This window comes from Salvia hispanica, chromosome 6 (genome assembly GCF_023119035.1).
Source record: "Salvia hispanica cultivar TCC Black 2014 chromosome 6, UniMelb_Shisp_WGS_1.0, whole genome shotgun sequence".
NCBI lineage: Eukaryota > Viridiplantae > Streptophyta > Magnoliopsida > Lamiales > Lamiaceae > Salvia > Salvia hispanica.
The window spans coordinates 45,286,661-45,308,923 of NC_062970.1; the positions used below are offsets into that span (position 1 = coordinate 45,286,661).

At 38.9% G+C, this 22,263-nt stretch overlaps 4 protein-coding genes across 4 annotated transcripts; 2 read left to right on the top strand and 2 right to left on the bottom strand.

Annotated features, from left to right (window-relative positions):
- Window positions 1-324: 324 nt before the first annotated feature.
- Window positions 325-1,866, top strand: LOC125194168 (F-box protein At5g49610-like). Its single transcript, XM_048092237.1, has one exon. It carries the CDS (start codon window positions 501-503, stop codon window positions 1,569-1,571), a length of 1,071 nt encoding a protein of 356 aa, XP_047948194.1. The 5' UTR covers window positions 325-500; the 3' UTR covers window positions 1,572-1,866.
- Window positions 1,867-4,960: 3,094 nt separating this feature from the next.
- Window positions 4,961-6,141, bottom strand: LOC125194170 (xyloglucan endotransglucosylase protein 1-like). The gene is made up of 3 exons (XM_048092239.1): window positions 5,858-6,141; window positions 5,584-5,777; window positions 4,961-5,414 (listed from the first exon to the last, which is right to left on the bottom strand). The coding sequence occupies exons 1-3, from the start codon at window positions 6,116-6,118 to the stop codon at window positions 5,057-5,059; spliced, it is 813 nt and encodes a 270-aa protein (XP_047948196.1). The 5' UTR covers window positions 6,119-6,141; the 3' UTR covers window positions 4,961-5,056.
- A 2,916-nt stretch (window positions 6,142-9,057) lies between these two features.
- Window positions 9,058-10,296, top strand: LOC125195495 (F-box protein At5g49610-like). Its single transcript, XM_048093638.1, has one exon. It carries the CDS (start codon window positions 9,058-9,060, stop codon window positions 10,294-10,296), a length of 1,239 nt encoding a protein of 412 aa, XP_047949595.1.
- Window positions 10,297-10,515: 219 nt separating this feature from the next.
- LOC125194169 (xyloglucan endotransglucosylase protein 1-like) lies at window positions 10,516-11,730 on the bottom strand. Its single transcript, XM_048092238.1, has 3 exons — window positions 11,441-11,730; window positions 11,150-11,343; window positions 10,516-11,012 (listed from the first exon to the last, which is right to left on the bottom strand). The coding sequence occupies exons 1-3, from the start codon at window positions 11,699-11,701 to the stop codon at window positions 10,655-10,657; spliced, it is 813 nt and encodes a 270-aa protein (XP_047948195.1). The 5' UTR covers window positions 11,702-11,730; the 3' UTR covers window positions 10,516-10,654.
- Between the last annotated feature and the right edge of the window lie 10,533 nt (window positions 11,731-22,263).

The following is a 22,263-nucleotide window of genomic DNA, read 5'->3' on the forward strand; positions in this document are numbered from 1 at the left end:
AAAATTGTATAAGGACCTAATAAAAGTTATAATTAGGGTATAAGGATCTACTAAAACGAAAAAAATGTACGAGGATGTGATGAAATTTATGAGAAAGGTAAAAGGACCTATTAAAACGAAAAAATTGTATGAGGACCTAATGAACATTTTGATTAAAGTATAAGGACCTGTTTTGCCAATTCTATTGTGTTAAGTAGGAAAAACTCTATCCCATTTTTTTATTCATATTCATCTCAATCTTTTAAATCAATCTACTCATCACCGGTCTTCCGCTGTTAAATAGTTATGTGGATAGACTTTTATTCCAAATCCAAATCCAAATCCAAATCCAAATCCAAATCCACTCAAATCATTATATAACTATCACTAGGGTTAGCAACATTAGATTTCCAAAATATATTAAGAACATAAATCCATCTAGTATTCGTTAATTTTGACTGAATTTACGGCGGAAGAAATTCACTATATTAAGCCTTAGGCTGAAGCCATATTTTCGCGAGATGACGACTGAACTAATGGAGGAAGGCTTGCTTACAAATCTTCCGGAAGATATCAAGAGAGAGATCCTCAGGAGACTCCCGATTAGAAGCATTGCGAGGTGCAAGTGTGTTTGTAAGTCATGGGGCCAGTTTGCGACGTTGTATAGCCCGAAACCAGGCCTGGCTTTCGCTAATGAAGACACGGGGTTCACGGCCTGCGATGAGGCCTTCCAACCACTTTGCCAATCCTGGTCGCCTCTTCTGCACGGCGATAAAGGTCGTCATGTGATTGGATCAGTTGATGGTTTGATTTTGGTGTGCGCTGGATACCATTTTACTTGTGAGATTCTTTACATATGCAATCCAATTACTCGTGAATATATCAAGCTTCCTCCTCTGCCTAGTACATATGTTTATAACTATGTATATGGATTTGGAGTGAGCAAATTAAGTGGACAATATAAGATTATATTTAGCGATCACAGGTTATGTTTAGTATATACTCTAGGACAAAGAGGGTATTATTGGAGATGCATCTCAGCAGCACCAGGCAACCCCAGTATGCGTCGTGATACAGCTGCATTTTTGAACGGAAATCTTCACTGGTTGGCATCTGATTCGGATGAGAATGTTTTTATATATTGTCTTGATCTTGAAACCGAGCTCTTTACCAGATATTCTACTTCTTCTGGTGATTACGGTAGCCTTGAATACGATACATATATCGTTACTAGATATCATCTTTGTGTTCTAGAGGGTCGGCTATGTTTAAGCAAATATATATCTCCTCATGGAATTGTTATTTGGAGGATGGAGAACTACGGTAATGAGAATTCCTGGATAAAGGAATATACCCTCAACAACTTTTGTAACTTGTATGGACATTTTTATCCGCTTGTTTCGTTAAATGATGACTTGATCTTTGCATCTATTGGTAGATATGATCGTCACCTATTAGTCTACTCCAGAAACACTAAACCTCCTGTGAAAAATCGACGATTTCCCTATTCTTGTTTATATTCCAACGTCGTTATTTACACCCCAAGCTTGATTTCGCTCGAGACCATGGGTATCACAATGTTCAAATCTTGAAGAATAATATTGAGGAATTTGATGTAGCTTTAGAAAAGGTTCCGGAGAAGATTGGTGATTTGAAGGAAAAGAACTGGCTGGCGGCCGGAGTTTCTACAATTGCTACTGTGTTCGTTGCGGCTGGCCTGCTGGCGGTCGGATTTTCGACAATTGCTACGTGCAGAAACAATGATTCAAGCACTGTTTCTATCCTTGATTGATGAGGAAGACTTGTTTTCAATTCTGAAATATTGTTACATTTTAGAAATATTCTATTTACACAATAATATATTTTCCATTCTGTTGATTACTATCATTACACATTAGGCCAAATAATTATTCACATGTGCACTTCCATCATCATTTCAACAATTATTTTTTTGTTAATATATTCACACAACGCTGACTATAGAAAATGTATTCTTAATGATCCCAAATAATTAAATAAATAAAATGTGAATTTTTATTAGGGTAAAACAAACATCAATCTTTCTTTATCTATTGTCTTTGGATGGTTAGGTATGGCTAGATGTGGAAAGTTCTTTTTTCTTGCATTTTTTTGTCAACTTTATTCTTGTCAAATTGTCCCCTCTCTTGTTAATAACATATCCGAAAATCAAATATCCGAAACAAGGGTCCTATTCTAATGCTTATAGCACCCTAATCCAAAATCAAGACTAAATCTCCACCCTTGGATATTAAAATGAGTGGATGAGATTAAAGCTTACAAATCTCAATAAATAGTAGAGAAAATATCAACAAAAGGGTAATATCGTCATTATGTTATCATATGATAATTTTCGTGGGTGTTTTTTTATATCAACATTGTGTATTACAAATATAACAATATGACATTAGAATATCAATACAAGGACAAAACAATATCAACACATTTTTATTGAGATTGAACATGCATAATATTGAGATTTTGCCTACAATATATTGAGACTTTTTTGTTGCATTTGTTGATAAAAGCTGCTTATCAACATGTACGAAAATTAAAAATATAATTTATCAAATTTCATCACCCGAACATCGTCGGAACATATGCAATTGAGATCTCGTTGGAATCCTTATTAAATTATTTTTAATTTGATATAATTTTTGCGAAAAAATAATTTAAATTGAGAGAGTTACGTAAATTTAAAGATTTGAGATGATTTTGAGGAGAAAGAAAGTAGTTAGTTATAATTACTATAGGATTTAACATTAATACCCTTTTAATTTAATTAATAATTATTTAAATTTAAAATATATTACACTTGACATTATATTAACCCCAAGATCTTTTAATATAATGGTTGAAAATTAATCTCAATTTTGAATTGATAATTAATTAGCAATTGATTACATCCCTCCGAAACAAATTAAATTGAATTTAAAAATTTGATTCGTTTTTTTTAATCAGATTTTGGTCTGGTTCGATTTAATTTAATCAGATGTGGAAAGTTCTTTTTCTTCCTTCATGTCAATCTTCCCCTCTCTTGTTATTTTAAAATATCAGAAAATCAAATATCCAAAAAAAATTTAAATGAATTTTATGATTTGAATTTTTTTTTAAAGATTTTGGTTTGGTTCGATATCATTTTTTTTTGTTAAATTTCACCCTTTTCAGTTTGGTGAAAAAACCCAAAAAATTGAGAAGCAAATTTGTTTTAATCGTATTATAAAATTCCATTGTGTTAATTAGGAACAACTCCAATTTTTTATTCATATTCATCTCAATCTTTTAATCAATCTACTCAATCTTTTTATTCCAAAAATCAAATCCACCCAAATCATTATATAACTATCACTAGGGTTAGCAACATTTTTAAATTTCTAAAAAATATTAAGAACATAAATCCATCTAATATTCGTTAATTTTGACTGAATTTACGGCGGTAGAAATTCACTATATTATGCCTTAGCCGAAGCCATATTTTCTTGAGATGACGAATGAACTAATGAAGGAAGGCTTGTTTACAAAACTTCCGGAAGATGTCACTAGAGATATCCTAGGAAGACTCCTGATTAGAAGCATTGCGAGGTGCAAGTGTGTTTGTAAGTCATGGCGCCAGTTTGCTACGTCGTATAGGCCTGAATCAGGCCTGGTTATTGCTAATGAAGACGCGGGGTTCATGGTCTGCGATGAGGCCTTCCAACCACTTTGCCGATTCCAATTGCCTCTTTGTCGCGGCTATAGTTATCGTTATGTGATTGGATCAGTTGATGGATTTATTTTGGTGTGCGGTACCGATAATAGTATTTGTGAGATTCTTTGCATATGCAATCCAATTACTCGTGAATATATTGAGCTTCCTGCTCCGCCTAGTACATATGTTTATAGCTATTTATATGGATTTGGAGTGAGCAAATTAAGTGGACAATATAAGATTTTATGTAGCGATCACATGTCATGTTTAGTACATACTCTAGGAAAAAGAGGGTATTGGAGAAGCATCTCAGCAGCACCAGGCATGAGGCAACCCTAGTATGCCCCGTGATAAAGCTGTATTTTTTAAGGGAAATCTTCATTGGTTAGCATCTGATTTGAGTGATTTGAGTAATCATTTTGTACATTGTCTTGATCTTGAAACCGAGTTTTTTACCAGATATTCTATTCCTTCTCGTGATTATGGTAGCCTTGGATATGATACATATATAACTGGATATTATCTCTATATTTTAGAGGATCGGCTATGTTTATGTGATTATATACCTCCTCATGGAATTGTTATTTGGAGGATGGAGAACTACGGTGATGAGAATTCCTGGATAAAGGAATATACCCTTGAAAACTTTTGTGGATATTTTTATCCGCTCGTTTCGTTAAATGGTGACTTGATCTTTGCGTCAATTATTAGATATGATCGTCAACTATTAGTCTACTCCAAAAACACTGAACCTCTTGTGACATATCGATGATATCCCTATTCTCGTTTATATTTCAGTGTCGATATTTACACCCCAAGCTTTATTTCGCTCGAGACCATGGGTATTCATAATGTGCAAATCTTGAAGAATAATATTGAGGAATTTGATGTAGAAAAGAACTGGCTGGCGGCCGGAGTTTCTACAATTGCTACTGTGTTTGTTGCGGCTGGCTGGCTGGCGGTCGGATTTTCGACAATCGCTACGTGCACAAACATTGATTGAAGGACTGTTTTTATCCTTGATTGATGAGGATAACTTGTTTTCAATTCTGAAAAATTGTTATATTTAAGAAATATTCTATGTTCCATTCCGTTTATAATATCATTACACTTTAGGCCAAATAATTATTCACATGCGCACTTCAATCATCATTTCAACAATTACTTTTTTTGTTAATATATTCACACAATACTAACTATAGAATTGTTTTCTTAATAATCACAAATAGTAATTAAATAAATAAAATGTGAATTTTATTATGGTAAACAGCTTAATTACATAAAATTTCATTGAATAAGAATGTGAAGGGAATCAAATATAGACACACAAGAATGATATAACACAATATTAAATAAATTGATGATGGAATCTTAAAATCTGGAGCGCTTGCACTCGAGAGAAGATCCCTGAGGGAATCTGTTGGAATCTGCGCAGTAATTGTAAACCATGTGTTTCTGCTGAACCCATCTGAGCCTGTTTCTCGCCTTCGCGTCGAGCTCCTGGGTCGCGCAGGGCGTTCCGGCTGCGCACGAGCCGATGTTGAAGTTTCTGTAGTAAGCGGTGAATGGAGCATGGGCCCAGTCGGTCTTCACGCGGCCGCCCTGCGTAGCCCAGTCGTCCGCATTCCAGAGGCTGCAGTATACCCTCATCGGCTGGTTTGTGGGGAAGGCCACGCCCGAGCTACCGTGGTTGTTGAACACTCTGATAGGGCTGTTGTCCACTAGGAATCTGCACATTTTAATATAAAATTAATAAAATAAGAGAGAATTAGTAGAGCTGAGAAAAAAATGATGTGACATATTACTTAAAGTGAAAGGGGATTATATTTTTTTTGACGGACTAAAATAGAAAAAAAAAAACTATTGATTGTGTGGTGTAACTGTGTAAGTGTAATTACATGATTTTGTTGGGGCTCCAGACGATGGTGTAGGTGTGGAAGGCGGCGGTGGGGTCAAACCAGAGATGGAACTGCTGCTCTTTGTCGCCTTTGCCTTCTGAGTACACATTTGTGTGAACTGTGTAGGGATTTCCGCTTGAATTTCCAAGAAATTCGAAGTCTATTTCATCGTGGCCCGGGCCTTGAGACGACAACTGCATTAATTAATTATACCGTACAAATGTTAGCTAAGAAATTTAGTAAAAAATGAATGAATGAATGAATGAATACTAACATAGAAAGTGGTGACGGTTCCGGCTGAGTTTCCCGGGATGAGTTTGAGCTGCATGTCGAAGCGGCCGAATAAGAACTCGTTCTTGGATTGGAAACCGGAGCCAGAGGATTGGTCGAGGGAGAGGGAGAAGCCGCGGCCGCCTTCAAGTATCTTGGCGCGGCCATCGCCAAATGTGGTGACGGTGTCGCGGTAGAAATCGGCGGCGGTCAAGCAGGCTAAGGCAAGAAAGGCTGAGAGGAATGCTAGAATTGATGCTGCCATTTTTATGTATTGAAATAGTTATGAGAGAGAGATGTATTATATATTTGCAATGGATGTTGGAAGTGTATATATAGTTGAGAAAGGTGAGCTGGAAAAGGAAAGCTGGCTATTGAAGAGCAAACAAAATAATTGAACGCGTATATTTGATTAAGCAATGGGTCCAATCCATGATTACATTCGGTTGGCGTCTTCTAACAAGAGGATGTCTTCACCACATATGACTTCAACACAATGTCTATCTCTTTCTCACACACATACATGCACGCATTTAAATTCTCGAAATCGATGAAATGGTAGTTTTGGGCCATGGCTTAACAGTGTCAGAATGATTTGAATTTCGTACGATGTCATTCATTATAATGTATAATGGATTTTGGCTAAGCAAAGCTTGAATTCAATGTTCACCTTAGTCTATCTGATAATTACTACTCCCTCTGTTCTATAGTAATGTGGGCGTTTTTTTCGGCACGGAGATTAAGAAAAATTGTGTTTGATGAGTAAAGTAAAGAGAGAGTAAAGTAGAAAATGAGAAAGGTAGAGAAATGAAGAGAGAATACAATAAGATAGAGTAAAGTAGTGTGGAAAAATGTGTTGAGTTTTACTAAAAAAGAAAATGACTTTATTAATGGAACGTACCAAAATGACAAAATGACTCTATAACTATGGAACAGAGGGAATGTTGCTAGTTATGTTCTAAATTGATACTATGTTGCTAGCCAATATTTGGATATGAGAATTCCTTTTGTACGAAAGTGCATAGGCTATGGAGTATATACATTTAATGAAAAAGGAATAAATTGATTACTAGTATAAATGTATGGTTATATACGTAGACACGTGATAAATTGCTAACTAATTTTCTATCCAAAATCTAGAATATTTCAATTTTGTAAGATAAAATTATTAATACAAAGATGTGTTGATATTTAAATTTACATGTTGTATTGATAAAATTATGCTTTTGTGTTGATAATTTTAATATATATGATTGTTGTATTAATAAAATTATGCTTTTGTGTTGATAATTTTAATATATATGATTGAAAGTTCTGGGTTCTGAATTGGAAATTAGTTTAATTGCTATCCTATGTATGTATATATATTATGGTGTTATTTGACGTACCTAATGAGATTTGGGTGTTGCTTGGTAGTTCATATATTAAATGTAGGCAACATATATATGCGTTGGAAAAATATGATTCACTATTAAAGTTAGGTGTTAGAGGATATATCATTATAATGGAGTATAAATAAACAAGATAAATTGTGATGTTGTTGGTAGAATTATTATATTGATTTTAAATGATGGTAGGCGGCGGTGCCAATTTCTTGGAAGCATCTCATTACACACTACCTACATTTGATGATTTCATAAAAAATCAATTTTTATAAGATGATGTCCCTTTTTTTGTAACACTATAGAAAAATATGATAAGAACTTACATACCTATGATAATATAAGGTATTTTATTTCTCTCAATATATTAATTTATTCATATCAGTTTTTATACTGTAGGAATTACTTATCCTGTAGTTAGAAGTTAGAACTGATAATAAAGACCCATTTCAACAACTTATTGACCTTCAATAATTGTGGAAAAAGGAAAAAATGTAGAGTATAAAATTGGAGACTAGTGGATAAAGAAAAAATACTATTCTTCTAATTCTATTTATAAGTTATAACAATCAATTAGCTGGAAACGGCGTAAAGCATGTCGTATGAATCTCAAATCGATATCCACCAATCTATATTAGTTTATTGTTTACTTTTAATAAGTTAAGAACTCGGTAGTATTAATTTATTTTCAAATTAAAAAAAAAAAAAAATCTATCTTACGTATTGTTTTATTATTTGATGATATATTGTTTTGTTATTATTTGTACTTTTTTTTTGAGCATATTATAATCTTAAAAAAATACTTTTGTATCGTATTAAGAAAATATCAGAAAATCAATTATCCAAAAAGAAATTTAGTTGAATTTTATAATTTGAATTCTTTTTCAGATTTTGGGTTGGTTCGATATCATTTTTTTTGGTAAATTTCACTTTTTCAGTTTGGTGGAAAACCCCCAAAAAAATGAAAAGCGAATTTATTTGAATAGTATTGTAATATATAGAAATGCTACATATTTAATGTGAGCGGTGTGATCTTTTGCTAACTATTCTTTAGTTGTTAACTTGCTAATTCATTAATACAATGTATTAAAAATGTCAATATGATGATACTGAAATGTCAACGTAAACTTAAATTGATATTTTAATACATTATATTGGCATTTTAACGCAACCCGAGCACCATATATAAGCACCATGGGTTTGAATCGTGATGCAGTCTTTTAATTTTATGTAAACGTACATAATTGTGCGTACATAATCAAACTTTTTTTAACATTTGACCTTGAAAATTGATTCATAAACATTAATTGATTTGAAATTAATTTCATACTTATCATTTACGACACTTCCAAAAAAAATTAGAATTTAAACTTAAATATTTGTAGAAAAAAATCTATATTTTACTGAATATTGTATAATTAATTTGAATCAAGCTTATAACACTATTTTTAATTAAATTCAATAAAATTAAAAAATTTAATGATATTATGTACATTTATCTTTTCTCTTATGGATAAAATTATCAATAAAATTATAAGCATTACCAAATTTTCTCCCAAATTCTATTGTGTTAATTAGGAACGACTCTATATTACATTTTTTAATTATTCATATTCATCTCAATCTTTTGAATCAATCCACTCATCACCGGTCTTCCGCTGTTATATAGTAACGTGGATAGACTTTTATTCCAAAACCAAATGCATTCAAATCATTATATAAGTTAGAACATAAATCCATCTAATATTCGTTAATTTTGACTGAATTTACGGCGGAAGAAATTCACTATATTATGCCTTAGCCGAAGCCATATTTTCTCGAGATGACGAATGTACTAATGAAGGAAGGTTTGTTTACAAATCTTCCGGAAGATATCACTAGAGATATCCTCCGGAGACTCCCCATCAGAAGCATTGCAAGGTGCAAGTGTGTTTGTAAGTCATGGCGCCAGTTTGCTACGTCGAAATCAGGCCTGGTTTTCGCCAATGAAGACACGGGGTTCACGTTCTGCGATGAGGTCTTCCAACCACTTTGCCAATTCCGGTTGCCTCTTTGTCGCGGCTATAGTTATCGTTACGTGATTGGATCAGCCGATGGATTTATTTTGGTGTGTGCTGCAGGCAAAAATATTTGTGAGATTCTTTGCCTATGCAATCCAATTACTCGGGAATATATTGAGCTTCCTGCCCTGCCTGGTGCATATGTTTTTAACTATGTATATGGATTTGGAGTGAGTAAATTAAGTGGACAATATAAGATTTTATTTAGCAGTCACAGGTCATGTTTTGTGTACACTCTAGGAAAAATTGAGTATTGGAGAAGGATCTCAGTAGCACCAGGCAACCCTTGTATGCATCGTGATAAAGCTGTATTTTTTAATGGAAATCTTCATTGGTTGACATCTGATTCGAGTAATCTTTTTGTATGTTGTCTTGATCTTGAAACCGAACTCTTTACTAGATATTCTATTCCTTCTCGTGATTATGGTAGCCATGGATATGATACATATATCGGTACTAGATATTATCTCTATGTTCTAGAGGGTCGGCTATGTTTAAGCAAATATATATCTCCTCATGGAATTGTAATTTGGAGGATGGAGAACTACGGTGATGAGAATTCCTGGATAAAGGAATACACCCTCGAAAACTTTTGTGGACATTTTTATCCGCTCGTTTCGTTAAATGGTGACTTGATCTTTGCATCTATTATTAGACATGATCGTCAACTATTAGTCTACTCCAAAAACACTGAACCTCTTGTGACATATCGACGATATCCCTATTCTCGTTTATATTCCAGTGTCAATATTTACACCCCAAGCTTTATTTCGCTCGAGACCATGGGTATTCATAATGTTCAAATCCTGAAGAATAATGTTGGTGTAGCCTTAGTAAAGGTTCCGGAGATGATTGGTGATTTGAAGGAAAAGAACTGGCTGGCAGCCGGAGTTTCGACAATTGCTACTGTGTTCGTTGCGGCTGGCTGGCTGGCGGTCGGATTTTCGACAATTGCTACGTGCACAAACAACGATTCAAGCGCTTTTTCTATCCTTTATTGATGAGGATAACTTGTTTTCAATTCTGAAATATTGTTAAATTTAAGAAATATTCTATGTTACACAATAGTATATGTTCCATTCCGTTTATAATATCATTACGTATTAGGCCAAATTAGCTTGCATACATGTACACTTCATCATCATTTCAACAATTATTTTTTGTTAATATATTCACACAATACTAACTATAGAAAATGTATTCTTAATAATCACAAATAATTAAATAAATAAAATGTGAATTTTATTATGGTAAACAACTTCATTACATAAAATTACAATGAATAAGAATATGAAAGGAATCAAATATATACACTCAAGAATAATATGACACAATATTAAATAAAATGATGATGGAATCTTAAAATCTGGAACGCTTGCACTCGAGAGAAGAACCCTGAGGGAATCTGTTGGAATCTGCACAGTAATTGTAAACCATGTGATTCTGCTGAACCCATCTGAGTCTGTTTCTCGCCTTCGCGTCGAGCTCCTGAGTCGCGCAGGGCGTTCCGGCTGCACACGAGCCGATGTTGAAGTTTCTGTAGTATGCGGTGAACGGAGCGTGGGCCCAGTCGGTCTTCACGCGGCCGCCCTGCGTGGCCCAGTCGTCCGCGTTCCAGAGGCTGCAGTATACCCTCATCGGCTGGTTCGTGGGGAAGGCCACGCCCGAGCTGCCGTGGTTGTTGAACACTCTGATAGGGCTGTTGTCCACTAGGAATCTGCACGTATTAATATAAAATTAATAAAATTTGAGAGAAAATAAAATTAGGTGACATTGTTACTAGAAAAAGGAAAACTATTTTTTTATCAGACAAAAATGAAAAAACGGAACTATTGATTGGGAAAGAGTAATTACATGATCTTATTGGGGCTCCAGACGATGGAGTAGGTGTGGAAGGCGGCGGTGGGGTCGAACCAGAGATGGAACTGCTGCTCTTTGTCGCCTTTTCCTTTCGAGAACACATTTGTGTGAACTGTGTAGGGATTTCCGCTTGAATTTCCAAGAAATTCGAAGTCGATTTCGTCGTGGCCCGGGCCTTGAGATGACAACTGCATTGTTTATAAATAAATACTGTAAGTGATAATGATTTCAATAATGAAATCGAATTTTAGATTTGAATTAATTCAACTATGAGAAAATACTGACGTAGAAAGTGGTGACGGTTCCGGCTGAGTTGCCGGGGACGAGTTTGAGCTGCATGTCGAAGCGGCCGAACAAGAACTCGTTCTTGGACTGGAAACCGGAGCCAGAGGATTGGTCGAGGGAGAGGGAGAGGCCGCGGCCGCCTTCAAGTATCTTGGCGCGGCCTTCGCCAAATGTGGTGGTGGTGTCGCGGTAGAAATCGGCGTTGGTGAAGCTGGCTAGGGCCAGGAAGGCTGAGAGGAATGCTACAAATGAAGGTGCCATTTTTGTGTGTAGTGAAATGAGATTGAGAGAGAGATATGGATAGAGAAGTATGGGATTTGGAAGAGTATATATAGTTGGAAAATGTGAGCTGGCAATTGAAGAGCAAACGCAATAATTGAACGCGTAATTCATTGGCAATGGTCATATCCACCCATATTATTAGATTTGGTTGGCGCCTATACCAAGAGGAAGATGTCTTGACCACATATGACCATGAAAGAACATTGCTCTTTCTCACTCCTCGTATACAGTGTCGGATCCAGAATTTTTTAATTTAGGCGTGCCGTAAATAATTATAGCTAACTTATTTCTAAAATTAGATTGATATGTTTTCTCATTCACAATTATATCATTTAATTTTAAACGGTGTCCCATTTGAATTATATATTCCAATTGTTATAAAAAAATTGAAACTTATAAAACTTCAAGCATATTACAGACAGAGAAAGATGGAAAAAGTAAATGCATCCATAATATTAATAAGAATAGTAGATGGAGGACATATCATGATAACAAACTAATAAAGCAATATAAATTATGAATTTGTAACTTTATTTTATATACAAGTACTAATACAGAATGGTAGGCGGCGGTGCCAATTTCTTGGCAGCTTCTCATAAAGAGTCTACCAACTACTGATCATTTCACTGAGACCAATTTCATAGAGAGATGGTGAAGATGGGCCCTTTCCTTTTAGTAGGGACCAATATTAAAAAATTATAACATGCATATAGTGATATTATGCTATATCTTTATAAAAGAATAACACTATGCTATATCTTTATTCTTCAATATTAAAAAATTATAACATGCATAAAGGTAATATTATGCTATATCTTTATAAAAGAATAATACTATGCTATATCTTTATTCTTCGAGTGAACTACAAACATAGTCCTTGTACTATACATTTATCTCGCCAGACAACCTGGACTTTAAAAATATCATCAGACAATCTTAGACTATGTGTTTGTCTCAAAATTGGTCCTTTTTCACTGTTTCGTACCGAAACTATCCTTTTAAGGGTTTGGGCAATTTCGGAAGTTCAAAATTTTGACTTTTTCAGATGTCAGCACAATAATTGATTGTGCATGTTGTCTCCTCTATTAAATACTCCTCTCATTCTCTCTCTCACCTTCTCTCCTCCATCTCTCTTCATTTTTTCTTCTTCCCCTCCCTTATGCAAAAGTCGAAGCAAGATCTCAACTTCAAATGGAATGTTTTGGAAAAAAAAGACAAGGTTTATTTTCGGTGGTGTTATCCTAATTGTGTGGATTTTGACTTAGTTGGGAAGATTCGGCGTGAAGGTTTCATTTGGTGGGTTGGAGGAGAGGATGAAGTTGTTTGTTTCATTTGTAGCCATTATCGTGGGTTTGAGCAAGTAGGTTTGATAGATAGATTGCGGTTCGTGAGTTTTGGGGAAATTTGTGATTCGCTCGAATTTTATTTGATTATTTCAAATAAACCCATTGTCTGTTTTTCTTGCTTTTCCATCTGTCACCCTTGTAAGATGTGAGTCGGTGGATTTGATTCCATTAATATCAAGACAATGCCTTTTTTTAGGATGAATTCTCAAATTTGTAAGTTGGTACGTCTGGAATCTCCCTTGAGGTCGAACCCTAGGTCCTATTTATACCCGGGGCGAAAATTAGAAGAAAATCAACGCACGAGCAAAACGCCCGGCCGGGCGATTTTAAGTGGTAAAACGCCCGACCGGGCGATTTCCTTGAATCGCCATGTAGCACAAAACGCCCGGCCCGGGCGATTTCTGCATGAAAAACGCCCGGGGACAGTGAATACGCCCGGCCTGTCATGCAAAACGCCCGGTCTTCAGCTGTAGAATGCCCGGCCTGGTTCAGCAAATCGCCCGGCTACTGATCTTTGGCAGCTGTTTCGTTCGTTTCCACCTGTTTTGACTACAAAGACTTGACAATCTTATCAAAGCACTAAAGTATGGGATCAAAGATGAAAACTCAAGTAATGTGCCACAAAACATTCACTTATGCACTTTCAAACATCCAAAACACTTGCTAAACTACGAGTTTATCAACTCCCCCAAACTTAAACACTTGTTTGTCCTCGAACAAGAAGGAAACAAAGAAAGATACACTCTTGCAAGTGTGTTGGACTTCATCATTGCCTCAGTAACAGAAAACGAGTACTCATGCATCATTAACTTCGCAAGCAAGTGGAACCACATCGAACATTGCTTCAAGCTACTAGCACGTATTCCACCTTGTCAATTACCCTTACCGGATATGTATAGTGTAATTTTCTCAATAGTCTCTCACGCTCAAAGTGTATGGGTAAAGCATATAACTCTCAAGTCAATCAAAAATGTATAGTTTACCATAGGCTTGCTCGAAGTCTAGACTCTCCTCTGCTATGTTGTGACTATAGATCTAGGATCCGAAAGGTCTTTTCTTAAGGTTGTAATATAAGGCTTTTTGGTTAGGTGAGGAACATTTGGCCAAAGTGACTCATAATCCCAAAATGAAACTACAATTACTCCGCCCATGTGTATTACAAATCTCAGCAGACTTAGGCCTTGCCTAAACTCTTCTCAACTTCCCAAACCTCATATATATATTTTTTTTTTCAGCTCTTATTCAATCTCAACTCAACCCAGACTTTCTCTTTTCTTTCTTTCCCTTTTTTTTTAACTTATTGCATGCTTTGCATGTCATTTATTTATTTATTTATTTTTTTTTTCTTTCTTCCTATTTTTTCGAGGCCTTCTTGCTACAACAATATCCCTTCTCCAAAAATTTCTTTTCCTGTGATCCACAAAGATTTAACCCATATTTTTTTTTTTTTTTTTTTTTTTTGGCTATCAAAGAAAAAGGCTTAAGCTCAAAATTGGCTAGCAAAGGATTATGATTCGCAATTAGGTTCAAGGTTAAGAAAAAGCTCCAAAGGATGGCCTAACGTCCTCTCCTATCACTATAACCACTATGCAGATTCAAACAGACCGCGAGCAAGTTCTAGAAACATATAACATAGTTGATGAAAAATCACACGTATTTTTTTTAGAAAAGAAACGGGGCTCAAATCCTCACAAGGTAATGTTTGGCAATAGACAAGGCAACGAGCAATTCACTTTAGACAAATCACAAATAGGAAACACAAGTCACTTAGCCAAATCAACAAGTTTTCGCAAAGATTTTAACCACAATCATCATAAGCAACTCATCCAACAAACATGCTTAGTTTATCTTAGCAACTCACCCATTTCCCATTTCAACTTCACTTAGGAGAACTTGACCAACAAAAACATACAAAAGAAAAACACCTAAAAGACAAAATAAATAAAGCAAAAGAAACTATCCTAGTATCACCACATAGAAAGTCATCATATCAGATTAAGGTACATGCCAGGGTCACTCAAATCACCACAAATTACATAACGGGAGAACATAGAGTAGGGAGGGGGAAAGGAAAGGAAAAAGACCCAATTCCACTAGACACCCCCCCAAACTTATTCCAAGCTAAAGCAAGGATAAGTTTGGAAGAATGTGAAATTGGGGCGGACCTCTACTAATTCGGCGGGTGATGAGGTGGTCGCCAGGCGGCCATGAAATCCTGTTGTTGTTGCACAAAGGTGGTCCATCTTTCATCGTACCGGGCGTAGAAATTCTCAAATTGGGCATTCATACCCGCCCACTGATCACTGCTCTGCTGTTGCCACCTAGCCCATTGAGTATCATTGGTCTCCTGCAGCCGCTGCACATTCAGCTCGACTCTGTCCAGCCTGTTGGTGATGGCGTCCATATCCTCCTCAATCCGGTCTCCACGGTTCCTTCGCCGTGAGGTGCTTGCCCCGGCCCCATCTCCTCCTTCTCGGGTTGGAGCTTCTTCATACTCCTCTTCTTCTTCCTCATCGCTTTGGATTGGGCTTGCCACATTGCCGCCTGGATTCCTTGATGTGATAAGGCGGTGGGCCGGACTCGTCATCAGCCAGTTGTCCCTCTGCTCCGGCCCGTGGACATAAGTAGTGTCGGGATTGGGGAGGGGAAAGTGATCTCCGGCCTTTTGCTTCAAGTAGATTTGGCCATGCCTATCTGAAGCTATCACAGTGGTCCTCTTTAAGAAAATGATGTCCAACACCGGGTTGGGCGACTCACCAACGTCGGCGATCATACCATTCAGTTGCACCCCCAGGTGGAGGGCTATGGCAGCCACCACCGCACCAACACACAAAGTCCCTGTGGTCTTCTTCGCAGCCCGCTCTAGATGCTTAATCATGAAGTGGCCCATGTTCAAAGCTGGCTGTCTGTACAGGATCTGCCACAATAAAAATAGCTCATCTCTGGTAATGCTCCCATGCTCCACACGGGCGAAGGGAAAGCAAACGCATGCCTTCTGAAGGACGCGCAAGACAGGGTTCCTGATGTGAGAACTTTTTGCCCTGTTGGCAGAGAACTTGTCTTCGTCAGTGATCTCCTGCCAAAACCTGTCTGTACCGTGGCTGAACTCGAAGGGCATCTTGGTCACAACCCCCGTAAACCCAAATACCTCATTGAACTGAGCTAGCGGCATGTTAAATGTGGTGTTCCTCAGCTGAAAAGTGATGGACTCGATTCCGCGGCGAGTCTTGTTTACCGTCAACGTGGAAAGGAATTCCAGGGTGAGCCGGTGATATGATGGGCGGCCCTGTGCAAGGAGCAAGCCCGAAAGTTGTCCGACCTCACACAACTCTAGGAAAGACTGCTCAATCCCGAGCTGCCGGAGTGTATAAAGGCATGGGACTCTAGCCACTTGGTAGGGCAGCTTGGCGAGGGCTTTCCACGTTTTTTTCTGGTCGGCAGTAAGATTGACACCGGTGGGGTTGGGAACCATGATGATGACCAAGTGGTACCTAGAAATTTGAAGCATTAGATCCGTTCCACAATAAACCACATTTATATCCACGAGATACCCAACTCCCCCAAACTTTATTCAAACCGAAGTCATGCACAAATTTCACTAACATTAGGACGATAGATTCAAGTCCTAAAATCACCAAACCTCAATCAAGACAAGCATTCACCCCCACTGCACATCATACTCAACAATTCCACAAGCATTCAACATTGGGAGATAGACTCGATCCCTTCAAACACTCTAGTCCATGTGAAAAAAAACAAAATCATGCGCAAGACATAACCATTCACCAACTTTGATACACACAATAGCAATTGACCACCAAAAATCATTATAACACAATTCATGCTAGAATTGAAGACATACAACCACCAACCCATGAGATAATTCAACCAAATCCACGTTCAAAGCAACCATTCATACCAAATCAACTTTAAACTAGCAATTAAGCACCAAATTCCTTACAACTTCGAAAATTATGCTAGCCCATGTAACAATTCATCAATACCCATCCATATACCAAGTGAAATCAAGGAAAGAAGAGGAAAATTCGTACCTTTGTAGCTTAATAAGTGAGAATTTCGAAACTTTCCAAGATTTAGCCTTGTTCTTGAGCAAACCCACCAATTGCTTGGTTCAATTTGTGAAATAGAAGGATAAGATGGGTGTGGTGTGTGCAAAAGTGAAGATTGTGGGAGAAACTTTAGAGTGGGAGGGGTTTGGGGCGGAGAAACGAGGGAGAAGGCGAGAGAAATTAGGGTTAAAGCTTTACCTGCTGCGCCCCCTTTATTGCGCGAGACAAACGCCCGGCCGGGCGATTAGCCCGGGCGTTTTGCTCGATAACCGGGCGTTTCTCCTGTCGTCGGGCGAATTGGTGTTGAAAAACGCCCGACCGGGCGTTTTTATCTTGCAGCCCAGGCGTTTTTCATTTTCTTTTTTTTTTTTTTTTTTTTTTTTTTTTTTTTTTTTTTTTTTTCACAAAAAACTCAAAACCAGAATTAAAACACCAAAAACCCAACTCAAACAAGAGTGGGGGAACGAAAAACAAAGAAACAATCAAACACCAAAATAAAAGAACAGAATACACAAGCACACAAAAGCAATAAATGTACCTACTAGGGGTTGCCTCCCCTATAGCGCAACTTTTTACCGTCGTATGCTCGACGCTCTTCTAGCTCCACTTACTCAATCAAGCCAACAACAAAGACGTCGTCTTGTTGCTCCCTAGTGTAAAACTTCTTCAAGTTTTGACCATTGGCCTTGAATGTGCTTCCATCGGGTCCAAAGAGCTCCATCGTGCCATTGCTCATGACCTCCTTGATAGTGAAGGGCCCGGACCACTAAGATTTGAGCTTGCCCGGGAAAAACCTCAACTTGTGGTTGAAGAGTAAAACGGCGTCTCCCGGGTAGAACTCACGCCTCTCAATCATCTTGTCGTGGTGAGCTTTCATCCTCGCCTTGTAGATGGAGGAGTTCGCATAGGCTTCATTCCTAAACTCATCAAGTAGGTTGAGGTGAAGCATCCTTTCCTTGCCGGCCTTAGTGAAGTCCATGTTCAATTGTCTCACCGCCCAATACGATAAGTGCTCCATTTCAACCGGGAGGTGGCACGACTTCCCAAACACCAATTGGTAAGGTGACATTCCGATGGGAGTCTTGTAGGCCGTCCTATACACCCATAAAGCATCATCAAGCTTTAGCGCCCAATCCTTGCGATTTGTCTTGACACTCTTTTGCAAAATTTGCTTGATCTCTCTGTTGGCCAATTCGGTTTGGCCATTCGCTTGAGGATGATACGGAGTTGTCACCCGATGCTTTACTCCATATCTTGCTAACACCGCCTCTAGCCACCTATTGCGAAAGTGGGAGCCTCCATCACTAATAATAGCCCGTGGTGCGCCAAATCGAGTAAAAATGTTCTTTTGAACAAACTTTGTCACCACCTTCGAGTCATTTGTTGCGGTAGGAATGGCTTCCACCCACCTTGATACATAATCCACGGCTAAAAGGATGTACTGGAATCCATTAGATGGAGGAAAGGGGCCCATGAAGTCGATGCCCCACACATCAAATAGCTCGACTTCCACAATCGTCGTCATCGGCATCTCCTTCTTCTTAGAAATACCCCCCATTCTTTGACATGCATCACACTTCTTCACAAATTCTTGACAATCTTTGGCGATGCTTGGCCAAAATAGGCCACTTTGTAGTACTTTCATGGCAGTCCGGTTAGCTCCAAAATGCCCTCCGCTAGGTGCGGCGTGACAATGCATGATGACGGACTCCCACTCTTCTTGAGGGACACATCTTCTAATCACCATGTCAGCGCACCTCCTAAACAAGCACGGGTCATCCCAAAAATAGAACTTCACGTCATGGAAAAATTTCTTCTTTTGATAGTCTTCAAGTCCTTCGGGAACCACCTTTGCAACGAGGTAATTCACAATATTGGCATACCATGCCACTTCCCCCTTAGCCACGAAAAATAGGTGTTCATCTGGAAACTCTTCATTGATGGCCGGCTTCAACTTCTCTTCTTCATTCATGTGCTCCATCCTCGACAAGTGGTCTGCCACCACATTTTCACATCCTCTTCGGTCTCGGATTTCCAAATCAAACTCCTGTAGGAGCAGGATCCACCTAATAAGCCTTGGCTTCGCGTCTTGCTTCGCAAAGAGGTGCCGGATTGCGGCATGATCGGTGAAAACGATGGTCTTGGCCCCGATGAGATAGGGGCGGAACTTATCAAAGGAGTAGACCACTGCTAGCATCTCCTTCTCCGTGGTGGTGTAGTTGACTTGGGCAGGGTCCAAAGTCCGACTCGCATAGTAAATCACACGGAAGATCTTATCCCTCTTCTGTCCCAAGGCTGAGCCTACCGCCACGTCGCTTGCATCACACATAATTTCAAAAGGTTTAGACCAATCCGGCGAGATAAGGATAGGGGCGCTCACCAATGCCTCCTTTAGCTTCTCAAAGGCCTGCAAACAATCAGGGGAAAAGTTAAATTTCACATCTTTAGCTAAGAGATTGCAAAGAGGTTTAGCAATTCTCGAGAATTCCCTGATAAATCTCCTATAAAAGCCGGCATGCCCCAAGAAGCTTCTTACTCCCTTCTCATTTGTGGGTGGAGGCAATTGCTCAATAGCAACAATTTTGGCTCTATCGACCTCCAAGCCACCTGCAGAAATCTTGTGCCCGAGCACAATGCCATCCCTAACCATGAAGTGACATTTCTCCCAATTGAGCACGAGATTAGTCTCCTCACATCGCTGCAACACTTGAGATAAATTGTCAAGGCAGTTATCAAATGAATCACCAAACACAGAAAAGTCATCCATAAACACTTCCATAATATTTTCAATCAAGCCATGAAATATGGACATCATGCATCTTTGAAAAGTGGCGGGGGCATTACACAACCCGAAAGACATCCTCCTATAGGCATAGACACCATAGGGACAAATAAAGGCTGACTTATGTTGGTCTTCGGGTGCTATATGGATCTGATTGTACCCCGAGTACCCATCTAGAAAACAGTAGAACTCATGCCCAGCCAACCTATCTAACATTTGGTCGATAAAGGGGAGAGGGAAGTGGTCCTTCCTAGTTGCAGCATTTAAGGCACGGTAGTCAATACACACTCTCCACCCGGTGACCGTTCTAGTGGCTATCAACTCATCATTCGCCCCTTTCACTACAGTAGTACCCCCTTTCTTTGCCACCACTTGGGTGGGGCTCACCCACTCACTATCAGAAATGGCATATATGATGCCGGCATCTAGCAATTTTATCACCTCCTTCCTTACCACATTTTGCATAATAGGATTAAGCCTCCTTTGGTTTTGGGCCTTAGGCTTATGGTCATTCTCTAAATGGATCCTATGCATACACAGAGATGGACTTATTCCCTTCAAGTCCGAGATTGACCACCCTATTGCTCCTTTAAATTTCCTAAGAACTCTCAACAGTTTGTCTAATTCAGAAGCAGAGAGAGATGATGATACAATTACCGGTAAGGTGTCATCTTCTCCTAGGAATGCGTACTGCAAATGTGAAGGAAGGGGCTTCAGCTCCACTTTGTTGCTCTTTTCCTCATCCTTGCCGTCTTCTTCTTCATTCCTAAGAGGTAGGAACTGTTGACGGTATGCTCTCGGGACCTCCTTCCCTGAATCCAGAGCACCTACAAACTCAATAAGCTCATGATCAGCTTCCATAGTGTCAATAAGATGAGAAGAATAAATAGAGTTAAAGATACACCCCTCTAGTTGATCTTCTGGTGCGTTGGCATAGGCCATCTTTCTGACACAATCATCCACTATAGTCACTACATTGCAATGCTGCAGGCTTCCTCCTGGTTCCACGTCGTGCCTCTTCAAGGCTTCATAGATGGAGAAAGTCACGCTCTCGCCATTGAAGCGAAAAGTAAGCTCTCCATTGTCAACATCGATCAGGGCCTTCCCTGTAGCTAGGAAAGGTCTTCCTAAAATGAGAGGCACCTTCTTGTCTTCCTCCATGTCCAATATCACGAAGTCAGCTGGGAAGACGAACTCGTTCACTCTTACCAATATATCCTCCACTACGCCCACTGGACGGGACACCGATCTGTCAGCCATCTGCAACGTGATAGAAGTGGGCTTCATCTGGCCAATCTTCATCTTGTTATAGAAAGACAGAGGCATGAGATTAATGCTCGCTCCAAGGTCGCATAAGGCATTCTCCACAAAGTAGTCTCCGATGGTGCACTCAATAGTAAAGCTTCCCGGATCCTCCATCTTGGCTGGGAGCTTCCTTTGCAAGATCGCACTACAGTTTTCCGTCAAGTTGACGGTCGCATGATGTTCCCACTTCTTCTTTTTGGCGACAGCTTCCTTGAGAAACTTGACATATCCGGGCATCTGCTGTAATGCCTCAATCAATGGAATGTTAATCTGCACCTTCTTGAAGATCTCCCAGAATTTAGCGAACTGATCATTTTTCTTCTTCCTTTGCAACATTTGGGGAAATGGCACTCTAACCTCTGCTGGCTTGACTAGTGTGTTCACCTCAGGGTGAACTGCAGTAGATGATGTCTCGAGTTCCTCCTTTCCATCTTCAGTTGCTACTTCCTTCTCTGCCTCAGCTGCAGGTGCTGATGGAATCTCTGGCATGGAGGGACCCTCATAACTCGTCCCACTTCTCAAGTGAATCGCCTTGCAATCCTTTGGATTAATAGTAGGCTGCCCTGGGAATTGCCCTGGCTTATGCTGGCCGCTCACAGATTGAGCGATCTGACTCATCTGCACCTCTAAGTTCTTCATATGTGTTGCCATGTTGTGCACATCATTCTCTACCTTCTCGAGCCTCTTGTTCGAATGCTCCATATTTTTCTGAGACTGGGTCATGAAGGCATTCAGTATGTCCTCTGAACTCCTCTTCTGCGGCTCATTGATCATTCCTTGAGAAACTGAGAACCCCGGAGGTGGCTGCAAGGCATTGTTGGGGTTCCCATAGGATAGGTTCGGATGTGGCCTGTTCCCAAAATGATTGTAACCTCCACCCCCTTGATTGGGGCGGGGGTTGTTATAGTACCTGTTGCCCCCCTGATTTATGTAGTTGACATCTTCTACCACATCTAGGTTCTCTTGCATCGATGTTCCCACCCCCATAAGGTCTAGCTTCTTGTGGATGAGCTCCATTTGCTTAGCCAGACTGTCATC